The sequence below is a fragment of the Vitis riparia genome, chromosome 12, assembly GCF_004353265.1.
Source record: "Vitis riparia cultivar Riparia Gloire de Montpellier isolate 1030 chromosome 12, EGFV_Vit.rip_1.0, whole genome shotgun sequence".
NCBI classification, from domain to species: domain Eukaryota; kingdom Viridiplantae; phylum Streptophyta; class Magnoliopsida; order Vitales; family Vitaceae; genus Vitis; species Vitis riparia.
The window spans coordinates 19,005,730-19,017,908 of record NC_048442.1 but is presented as its reverse complement, the minus strand read 5'-3'; the positions used below and the strand labels follow the sequence as shown (position 1 = coordinate 19,017,908).

At 30.7% G+C, this 12,179-nt stretch overlaps 2 protein-coding genes across 3 annotated transcripts in view; both read right to left on the bottom strand.

Annotated features, from left to right (window-relative positions):
* Window positions 1-5,003: 5,003 nt before the first annotated feature.
* Window positions 5,004-6,898, bottom strand: LOC117926251. Its single transcript, XM_034845333.1, has 3 exons — window positions 5,988-6,898; window positions 5,662-5,887; window positions 5,004-5,533 (listed from the first exon to the last, which is right to left on the bottom strand). The coding sequence occupies exons 1-3, from the start codon at window positions 6,240-6,242 to the stop codon at window positions 5,103-5,105; spliced, it is 912 nt and encodes a 303-aa protein (XP_034701224.1). The 5' UTR covers window positions 6,243-6,898; the 3' UTR covers window positions 5,004-5,102.
* Window positions 6,899-8,353: 1,455 nt separating this feature from the next.
* The window catches only part of LOC117926580 (protein SPA1-RELATED 4-like), a 31,179-nt gene continuing 27,353 nt past the window's right edge, over window positions 8,354-12,179 (bottom strand). For both annotated transcript variants that reach the window (XM_034845722.1, XM_034845721.1), the window contains one exon: window positions 8,354-8,930. In XM_034845722.1, the coding sequence (XP_034701613.1) occupies window positions 8,742-8,930 (189 nt within the window). In that variant the 3' untranslated portion in view covers window positions 8,354-8,741. The remainder of the gene's footprint in view (window positions 8,931-12,179) is intronic.

Sequence of the window (12,179 nt, the reverse complement as noted above, 5' to 3'; positions counted from 1 at the left end):
CAAGAACTTTCAAAATATTTTTAGTTTGAAAGCATTTTGCCCTGATTATTACAATAAAAAATTAAACAACTTGATTTATTGATGATAAATTTCGATATTGTCAATATAATTCAAATTTGACGTCTTTTTCATGAGTTTGAATCAAGTATAATTATATGTTTTGATTAAGTATGTCTCAACCTATGTAAGTTGTTTAATAAATATATTGTTTTCAATAGATCTAAATAAACTGAATTGAAATTTTTAATAATTGTGTTCATTAGTCTAATTATAACCATAGTCTATTTAATTTGTATGTGACTTATTTAATATTTGATTATTAATAAATAGGTCAAATAAATCATAAATGTATCATATTGAAATGTAAATCATATTGACTTAAACAAGACTTAATTTAACCTGAATATCGAATGAGTTATACGACATGTCACTTATTTAATAATTAGATCATATTTTGATTCATATTTTTAACCTAACTATCATTTATGTCATTTTTTAGTTGACTTATTTAGTCGAGTAGTATCTAAGTTTCAATGTGATATAAATACAACTCACCAACCCGATGATTACCCAATATTCTATATAGCTCGTTTCAATTTATACAAAAATTTATTTAAACAAAATTACTCTTTCAAAAACATATATACTTCCAAGTTTACAATTGAAAAAAGATTGGACATTATGGAGACATTGGAGAGGGAAGCATCCTTGATATTCTTAATAAGACCGTGTTGTTTTTGGATACTTCGAGGAAATATGAATGGGAGTGCTTGGTGTTGCAAGTTGCATGTAGATATTTTGGAGTGAAAGAGTCACTTGAAAAAGGGCATTTGATAAGCACGTGGTGGGTAGATTTTCAATGGTCAATCAAGTTTTCATGGTCTCCGATTAATAGGTTTAGGTGTGTTGCGAGTGTGACATTAAATAAAAAAACTTAACGTGTTTTGCTACACTTATTTTAAAAATATTTTTTTAAAAAATAAAAGCACATTTTTAATTTTTATTCTTGTAATGAAAAATTAGCTAATAATTTTAAAAATGGTGTAAATTAATTAACATTCTCAATTAATCCACACCTTATTCTTTTTTACTAAACTAAAAATATAAGGGTTTGTTTGATGACTATTTTCGAAAATAATTTTAAAAAATAGTTTTTGAAAATAGTTTTTGATTTTTATAGAACAAAAGTTTATTTGAAAATCTAAAATATTTTAAACTTATTTTTAATATTTTTAAATATATCTTAAAAATAAATTTTATATCTCATGTTTTATTTTTAATCATTTTACACGTCTGTATAATCATTTCTTAAAACAATAATCATAAAACAACAAAAAACAATTAAAAGATGTTATCTAAAAACATCATATTTTCTATTCTTAAGAACATAAAATAGAAAATAATTTTTGGTTATCAAATTTGTTTTTTTTTTTTTTTTTTTTTTGTTCCAAAGAATAGAAAACTATTCTAAAAAATAGTTTCTAAATAAGCCCTAAGTGTTTTAATCATAGACATTAAAAAAATGTTAAAACTCACTAAGAAAACATTAAAAAAATACAATTGTTGTTATATAGTAATGAAACATGTTTCTAGTTCTTGCTTTTAAGAATAAAGATTATTAAATATATTTAATATTCATAAAAATTAAACAACATACTCTAAAAAATTATTTTACTTTTTCTAATTTTAAAAGTACTTAAAAAAACTATAAAGGGCACATTAGTTAATTATATTTCTAATTTATAAATATATACATAAAATTATTTTACTTTTTTCTAATTTTAAAAGTAGTAAAAAAAAACCTATAAAGGACATCTTAGTTAATTATATTTCTAATTCATAAACATATACATGCATGTTCTAAAGGATATTAGGAATTTGAGGATTTATTATTTATTTAGATTTATTTTATTAATTAGAAGTTCCGATTTAATTATGAATTAGAGTTATAGTGCAAGTATGATTAATTTATTATACATATAGGTATATTATTACGTCAATGCAAAGTTGAATGAAATAAAATATGAACTTATTAAAAACCATTATCAATACCCAATCTTATATGTTCTAACAAGTGTATTAGAGTCAGAAGATCATGGGAGGTATAATGCCAAAATACTAGAGCTAGAATACCGAGTAATGCGTAGATTAATGATAAGAAATTGCAATTTTATTGGTGAAATTACAGTTGCAAATAATAACTAAATTCATCCTCAATTGTCAAAATTCATAGGTACAAATTTAGATAATTGGTGTATTTAGATGTGTGTCTTATTTAGATCTCAAGATTTATGAAGTCAAGTAAATAATGACTAAAATGAAGTAGTTAATCTAAATGAATCTAAGGCACTATCAAAGGAGTAGAAAGATTTATTAAAAAAAATTTGAAAAAAAAAAAAATCAAAAAGCACTCCACGCAATATTCCAAGGAATATTTGAATCCATATTTGAGAAAATCTCAAAGGCAAAAACAATAAGAGTTTGTTTGGCTATGTGATTGAAAAACAACTTTTTGTTTTTAAAAATAGAAAATTGTTTTTAAAATTTTATAACATTGTTTGGTCGTTGTTCTCTAAAAACAATTTTTAAAAACAAAGTAAAATAAAGAACAATTTTTAAAAAACAAGTAGGAGTTGTTTTTAATAGTTTTTAAAAATAAAAGGAAAACATAAGTCCATTTGATTATATTTTCTAAACCTTGGTTTTAAAAATTGTTTTCAAGTTAAAGAATAAAAAATAATTTTTAAAACCAAGGTCAAATTGGCCCTAAATGATGCATGATATACTTTACAAAAATTATTAGAAGGTGATGATTGTATTAAGTGAATGAAGTTGTAAAAAAAATGTCAATGCAATCTTTAAATATAAAATATGAATATATTGTTATACTGATAGGTTGAACTTTTTCTACAGTGGTTAAGAAATTGCAACCTTCCAAATAGGAACTGGTCAATCCATGGGCCGATTTTATTATTGATTTGACATCAGTATCGTACTTCAAAGTCCTAACTGTGGCATGTAAAAACAGTCTTTTAAGATCTACGACCAACCTCCTCTTGCTGCTGAAAAGTCGTTGACACTTTGAATATTTTTCTATTTACTTTTATCTTTCAGAAAAAAGGGGAATTCCCTAATTTTTAGAGGAAGAAAATGATGCATTCACTCTTATAGTTGAAGGGTTGATGATGAGTTGAATGTGTTTGCATGAACAATAAATGAATCAAAGAATTAACTCTACTCATTTGAAGCAAGCATTGCAAAGTAGAACACTTATAAGATGTCATGAAGATCAACAAGGTGACAAAGGTTACCGTTGTGGTCAAGGTAGAAGAGGACACAACATCTCCAACAATAGAGATGAAGATGATAACAAAAATTCTTCTAGAGGAAGAAATAATACTCCAAGATCTAAAGATAAGTCACATAAATAGTGTTCATATATGAGAAGTATGAACACTATAAGTTTGAATATTGAACAAAACTACAAAATGAACAGGTAAAGCAAACAAACACCATCGAAACATATCAAAGTTTGGTATAAGCCTATAATGTAATAGCACCAAATGCTAACCATAGAGATGTTTGGTACCTTGATATGGGATGAAACAACCATATGTGTAGTAAGAAAGAACTATTTTTATAATTAAATAAATTAGTCAAATGAGAAGTTAATTTTATAAATAAATCTAAAGTCTCAACCATGGGCAGAAGTAATATTAAAATAAGCTCTAAAAGTTGTATTAATGTTACTATAATAAATGTATATTTTGTTCTAGATATGTCTTGAAATTTATTGAGCATGGTACAATTAACAAAAAATGAGTATATTTTTAACATTTATAATGGAGTTTTTACTCTTAATAATAAAATAAGAAGACGATTGCGAAAGTGTAGACAAAAAAATATGACGTTTCTTACATTTCTTCGAGTAGAAATTTTATTTAGTTTAAAGATAATAATGGAAGATAGCAATTGGCTTTGACATCTTTGCTTTGATAGTCTCAATTTTTATGGGTTAAAGTTACTGGTGTTGAAGAATGTGGTAAGGAGATTACTAATGATTAATGTTTTTGGTTATGCCAGCAAAGAATGTCTCCATGGGAAACAACATAAAAATTATTTTCCAATTGAAAAATAAAAAGGAATTAAACAATCTTTAAAATGGGTGCATACAAATATATGTGATCCCGTGGGGTAAAATTTCTTAGTCACAACAAATATATTTTGATGTTATAAATGATTTTATGAAAAAAAAAATATTTGTTAAAAAAAAATGAGACTTTTTAACAAGTTTAATTGATTCAAAATTTTTGTTAGAAAACAAAATAGTTGTAATATTAAAACATTGAGATATGATAAAGTAAGAGAATTCGTCTCCAATGGATTTTGAATACTTTCATTTCTACAAACAAAATTTAAACATAAAAAGTACAAAGAAAAATTTACCAAACATGGGCTTAAAATTAACGGTTATTTGATTAAAATAATAATTGAAAATCCAATTTTTTAAATTTAACCCTTTATCATTTTTTTGATCTTATTTTGGACAAAAATATCTTTATTATTTTCTTGTAAAAATAATTTTATCTTTTAAAACTTTTTGTATAAATATGTGAAATGAGAAAGGACATTTATATCAAAAATAAATTATTTTTTTGAAGTAAAAATATGGGAAGAATTAGATTTATAAATTTAGGATCGTTTCACCCCTTTTAACCAATTATTTCTAAAATTAAACCTTTTCAAATCTTTAATTTTAGAAACAAAAATTAAATACAAAACAAAAATACACTCAAACATCCCTTCTTAATTTGCTTTTTTGACCTATTTAACATTAAATAATATAATTATTCTAAAAAAAATAGCAATATAAAAAAGGTTATGTTCTTATGATCACATCATGTTTTGTTGTATGTATATTTTATTACACGTACCCCATTCCAATCTTATCCCTGAACTAATTGCTCTAATTGTTAAGGTAGTCTATGTTTGTCACACTCCAATTAAGATATCATTCATGGAAATTCCATTTATTCTCTCATTTAATGTGGCGTTACCCCACAAGACACTACAAAACTAGAGGGACAAAACTTTGTTGCTCATCACACAACTTCCACCGCCTTAAAATTTAAACCGGCCGCCGGCAAATTCTCCAGCAGGTCGAAGGTAAGCATGGAGACCCTCTGCCTGGGTAGACGGCCGGGAAAATCAACAGGCAACATGGGTGCCGGCGATGTCCTCTCGCACGTGCCAAACCACTTAGCTTGCATGTATTTGTGCTTTCTCCATGGACCCATGTGCATTTTCTTCTCCTTCATGCATTTCTTGGCTGCATGGCATAGTATCTTGATCAAGGCCTTTAGCCTCTCAGATTTTCCGACGAATACCTCCGGCAACCGGCTGACTAACAGGTTATATTCTGCGCTAGCCCTCGCCATCTCGAACTCCGCCCGAAAATTCAACTCAATCACCACTCTCACCTCTCCTTTCTTGGCACTTGACCTGTCCACCACCTCCATATACGAGTGCTCGCCTGAAAAAATGGAGCAGAGTTTCAGGTCATTAGCTTATCTGCAGGGAAAACCCATTTGCTCAAACCCCCAACATCAGGGGCCCCAACCAAATTTTTGAACATGACTGAACTTATTTTAGCAAGTATACCTGATGGAATATCCGGAGAGGACTTCCACTTGGACTTGCAGATGGCACTATTGTAACCGGCGGTTTGGAGCTGACCCCAAACTTCCTTTTCCGCACAATTTTGGCATACTCTGGCAACCGGTCGCCGGCATACACAGTATGTTTCTTTCGATTTTAATTCCCTAAGGGCCTCTTTCGTCACCCGCCTAATTTTCGACTCAATAGAACTCGTCCTACACAAAATTGCCTGCAAATTTTCAAAATAATTATTAACCTTTTTGTTTTTTTGGATCATAGACTTATCATAGTACCGAAATTAATCTTAGCCTATACAAAACCTTAATTACCTGAACAAGTTGGTCTTGTTCCTCCCAAAACGCCTTACTCCCCTCAACATTGTCAAACCCCTCTTCCCCATCGGCACCGTCGCCGCAATCTTCACCATGAACCCAACCGCCGCCGGAGTTACACGAACTCCCTGACGAGTCTTCCCCTAAAAACCCGAAAACCATATCACCTAAACTCTCCGAGTCACCGGAGAATTTGAGAGTGTCGTCGGAACTCCAGGGAGTCACTGGAAGTCTAGCCGCTACTCCGGGCATGATCTCTCTCCGGCCTTTAGAATTTGGGAACCACGTGATTTGAGTGAATCCTCCGGGGACAGCTATTTTATACTAAAGTTTTTGAGTAAGAGTTGGACCCACCTGCAACCGATGGACGAACGGGCCGCGGCGAACATGATAGTCCGGGTTCTTGGCCTATGTGGCAATATTTTGTTGGTTTGTGATAGTAGAATAGGCATGTTTTCGGTGAGACAGCAGTTTCCACGTCAGATTGGCCAATGGTTTTGGCATAGGAGGGTTACGGATATACTCGAATCTGCTTATAATACTATTTTAAACGTTGCAATTAAATTTAATATTTTTTTTGACGATTTTAAAATATTAAAGTAATAAAAAAGGCAACGAGCCTTATCCTAATCTTGGTAGATGGTGGGGACCAAAACGTTAGTTGTGTCTGATTGCATAGCTGGCATGCAAAGCCAAACTACACGTGGATTTATAAGCTTATGATGTGTCTGATATATGGGCTCATCCAACTTTCGTGGGCCCTCTCTTGGCCCAAAATGTTTATTTTTGCTTACCAATAAGGATGTGGATGCACTTAAAAGCAAATTGCTGACATATTCACGGGTATTGTCGTAATTTCCTATGTGTAAATGGTTTCAACAATCCAAGTCCTGCAAGCATTCAATTCTATGGGCGGGTTTCCCTTGGGTTGGATATGATTTTTTTTTTAAATTTATTTATTTTCTATTTATCTATATAAATAATGAAAAGACCATTTTTTTTTATTATCTTTTAAATTCCAACCCTTTGTTGTGTTTTTACAAATGCCCTTAAGAAATCTCTACTTAATCGATTAATCATATAAATGGATTTTATATATATAATCAATTTCTCTTAAATCATATAAATACATTTTAAGGTCGAAAAAAATCATTAGATCCAAAATGGATAATACTTAATAAACCCGATATAAGGCTCTAAGTGAACATTCTGAAGGACCTAATAGGTTCAAAACAAATAATATTTACACAAAAATAAACAAATCTTTCTAATAAAGTGAAATGGCCTCCCAATGAGAACAAAGCATTAGACATATGAGGTCGGCATGGGAAGTAGCATTAGGGATGTAAACAAAACCAAAAAAACTAATAAACTAATCATATATCGATTAGGTTTTCAAAAATAAAAAATGTTGATTCCATTTGGAAATTTTAAAAACCAATCTTATCTATATGGTTTTAGATTTTCTTGTCTTCTAACCAATAAAAACTCAATCGAACCGATATTCTAAAATTTATATATAATTGTTTAATATTTGATAAATTTATTTATATTAGATTTTATTAAAGTAATTCATTATTTTTATATTATGATCAAATTAATTTTAAATACATTTAATATATTTTTAACACCATTGTTTCAATTAATTTTAAAAACAAATTAAACTTAGGGTCTAATATAAACTTAAATTAATGGGATTTGAACTCAAAACAAACACAAATTTATAACTAGGTTTAAGACTAAAAAAAGTTAAGAGTCAAAACAAATTCACGAAAACCAAACCAAACCAACCTCAAAAAACTTGGCTTGCTTCAGTTTTCTCACTACAAATCTAGTGTGTTCGGTTTTTATCACATATAAAACTGACTATATCAGTTCGGTTCATTTTTTATCCAAAAATTGATGGAACCGACCTTATTTACACCCCTAGGTAGCAAGGGAGAACTTCAAACAAGTTTGAATTTGTCCAAAATCTCAATTATAATTCATATAGAACTAAAGCTCAATCTAAAATTGCAAATTTCATATAAAAATTCAAATATTTTATTTTTATATTTAAACAAAATATCTGACAATAAGACCTAAATTCAAACATAAAGTATACTTACAAAAAGTTATGAAATCTTATCAAGACTTCAAAGACAATGAACACCCAAACACAAGGCCATAGTTTATATGGAAAGGATTCTGGAAAAGCTATCAGTGCTCATGAAAAAAAATCACGTGTTCTAGGGAAAAAATCAACTTGCCCATTGGGATCTTAACAAAACCAAAGATAAGATTGGAACTTAAAAGGAACCATCTCCACAATGGAGACATCCCAGGTTAATGGGGCCCTGCACTCAAAATATGCGATCCATCCATATCTGGAATTTCAAAAGAGATAATGATTTGGATGTTTAATATAATATCCCAACACCCAAACACCACAAATATGAAGGGGGATTTGTTTCAAGAAATTTGGATGACAGAGAGAATCCCAGGTCAAGGAAAGGCATTATAGATTTCATTAAACTACTTCATATTATAGTAGTAGTCTACTGTAGTTGTACATTCAATCCCCACTTGATGACTCAACAGAATCACTCCCCTTTTTCACTTTTTTCATCTCCCACTTTCTATCGCTTTGCCCTTTTTTCCTTTTACTTTCACTTTCCGGGAAATTTATTGGAACCCATGTTTCTTCTTGGCTATAGGTTAACTTACAAATCAAATCCAAAACTTATGTATTGGGGTGAATGTTTGAGAATTTCATACCATTTCAAGGAGTTTGATGTGTCCAGCAGAATTAGCAGCAAGCAAGGTGGTTGATTGGCCACGCCAGCAAACAGTTGAGACAAACTGTTGGCCATCATCAACATTTTGTCCAGAAAGTGGATCCATAGTGCTGAATTTGAATGACAGAACTGGCATGGGGAAAGCTTTATGGTAGATGAAGACCTGTTGATTAGAAGATATGAACAAACTGATGTCATTGATGGAGAAGGAAGAAACTGACTAGAAAATGTGCAAATATAGGTTCTCAAATCTTAATTCTTTCTAGATGATAATAAAATATTTACTAGATGCTCCCACTTAACAAGTTGCATTATAATAAGTTGCATTAGAGGAGAGACACATGTTCTCAGGGTTCACGGACTTTCATGAAAGCCAATGAAACAGAGTGATTTTGCATATAAACAGATACAGATTAGACATGGAAAAATTTCTATCCAAGAAAATATTCCATTTTGTTTGGTTGAGTTCTCATGTAGAAATCATTCCATGGGGCATTCTCTAGCACCCTGTCAGCAGAAGATGTGTACACTCCAACTGACCCTCAACCCTCTGGTACTTAGAGAGCAGAGAACAGCAAGCATTACCCCTGGGATTTGAAACCCTTGTACTGGGGTCACCGAAACCTGGCTTAACAAGCCTAAATTATAAGGGAAAGACCAGAAGCAAAGAGAACTACACAGACCCTAAATCATTCAAATCCTATACTTGAATAGTTTTATATATATAGTCGACTAGTAATATTAAGGTATGTGGAAATATAACCTTTCATTGGCCAAAGAAGCAATTGTACAACTTCATAATTAAATAATCAAGTGCAAGTGCGATTTGCCAGTTGAAAATAGAAAATACAAAAGAATAAAAGTTAGAACCAATTTACTATCACATAAAATCATTACATAAATGACATTAATGGAAAATTAATTCAGTTAGACCTAAATCCAAACAATCAGTAATAATAATTAATTTAGTTAGACCTAAATTCCAACAAACAATAATAATAATAACAAATATTATATTAATAAAAAAAGATAGAAATTAGAAAAAGTCTAATTGAGGCACACAAATGCGTTCTCTTAAGAGAAAATGCAGCTCTTCTGCATAGAAGAGGCTTGGCTTTCTTCCTCCAGGATACAACAATCTTCATAATCAAATTATTACAGAAATTTGACTCCACAAACCAAGTTTCCCCCGTTCATCACCCAAATCAATTACAATAAAAGGAGAAAATATCACAATAGAGTTTTTTTACAATAATCCCATAACTTATTTAGTATAAAAAATAAAAGAAGGGTGGAGAACGCTGGCCTATTACACTAAAATCTCATATTCTCCTTAAAAATCTCACCCACACATAACACCCACAAAAGATAAAAAAACATTAACAAAATAATAAAATTATAGATAGACAGATAATTAAAAAAATAACATAAATACATAAGGTTCTAATTTAAATATAATATGCCCCATATAAATTTATATTTGAGCAATAACAAGTGAGCAAGATTACTGTGCAATAGGCATAGGTGTCTTCCATACTTGAACCTAAACTTAGTGTAAGTAACTTTCTCTAGGGAAAAAACACAACGAACCGAACCTAGTACCAGGTTTCTTAATTCGTTTTTTTTTTTACTGCACACACAATAAGTGTGGTTGACTTGATTATGTTTGGTTTTATGTTTTTTCATGCGCACTTATCTTGCTTCATAATTGGTTTTAAGGATTAGCCCAACTTCCTATAGAAGTGACCCCACTACCACAATAACATAGGTGAGTCCTCCACGAATGATTTGTGATCAACATCTTGTAGGAATCTTACCTCAAGCTCATTCATAGCAATGCTCTTCATAAATACCATCATAATAATAAGCGCTATCGCCATAGGAATATGACTAGGTAATATCCCTCAACATTAGTGTTTCACCTAATTATCATGACTATGATGACTAACTTATGGGCTACAGTCCCATTCCCCTCGATGATTCTATCATTACCTTGTGAACTAATCCTTTGCTTGAAGGACTCACATATTCTTTTGAGACTTTACAAAATCAAGAGATATCACCCCTTGAGAAAAGCATATGTTTAATAGAATCATGTCAGTTTCTTATGTCTCTTTTTCCCATTCAAATTTGTATTTTTAGCCTTTGCTATGGTAGCTTAACTATCACAAAATATGGACAGAATTGGTTTATCCAATAAAGGCATATCTATTAAAAGGCTTCTAGGCCATTCAGCTTCCATACGAGTCAAATCCAAGGCTATAAACTCAAATTTCATGGTAAACCAAGATATATTTTTTTTAGCAAACTCCAAGCTACTAACTAGTTGCTTCAGCATCATCAGAATCTGAGATCCAATTAACATCACTAAATCCTTCTAAAATTGCAAGGAATCCTAAATCATAAATCCCATAATTTATTTGTGCCCCTAAAATTTCTAAATACCTTTTCAATGCATTCTGGTTTTCTATGTTAGGGTTGATAGTGTATCTCTCAGCCTACCTACTGTATAGGCTATATATGGTCTTGTGCAATTAGTCAAATACATTACAGATCCTATTAATAAAGAATATTTGTGTTGAGAGACACTTCCTCTGATTCTTTTTCAAATGTGGGTTATGATCATAAGGAGTTGAAACAAGCTTAACATCATAATGGTTAAATTTTTTCAACTTCTTCTCAACATAATGTGATTTGAGTTAAAATAAACTCATTGTCAAATTTTATGAATTTGATACCTAATATAACATAAGCTGGTCCTAGGTCTTTCATATCAAATTTACTGCATAAATTTTTTTGTTGCTTTAAAAACTTCTCAATTTGTTCAAAAAATGAGGATATCATCAATATATAAGCAAAATATATATATATATATATATATATTGATAGGTAAAGAAAAGATCTATTGAAAAGAGGCACCAAAAGAGTGACTCAAAGTATACAATACCTATACACCCACCGCCAAACCGGCCAATAAGTACAAGTAAACAAGCACCGAGTCGGGTCAAAAAACAACCTTAACTAGAGCTCAACCAATCAATAAAACTAACTAAAGTTAGAGGGCAATCAACTATAAATAACTTTGCCTCTGACCAAAAGGGAAAAAACAAAAAAGTATTTTGAGTCTTTGGATTGAAAGCACATCATTATTGAAGGTCAATCTATTTCTTACCTTCCAAACCATCTAAAAGATGTATAGAGGAGCTGCTCTCCACACCTTATTATTCTTTTACCCCCATATGAACCATGCCAACTAAGGAGTGTCTCTCTAACTGAAGAAGGCAGCACCCCTGACACCCTAACCAAGGTGAAGGACAATTCCCACAAGGCCCTTGTTTTAGTATAATGAAGAAGAAGGTGGCCTATAGTCTCTTCCTTCTCATGGCACAAAAAGCATCTATTTGCTAGGGCC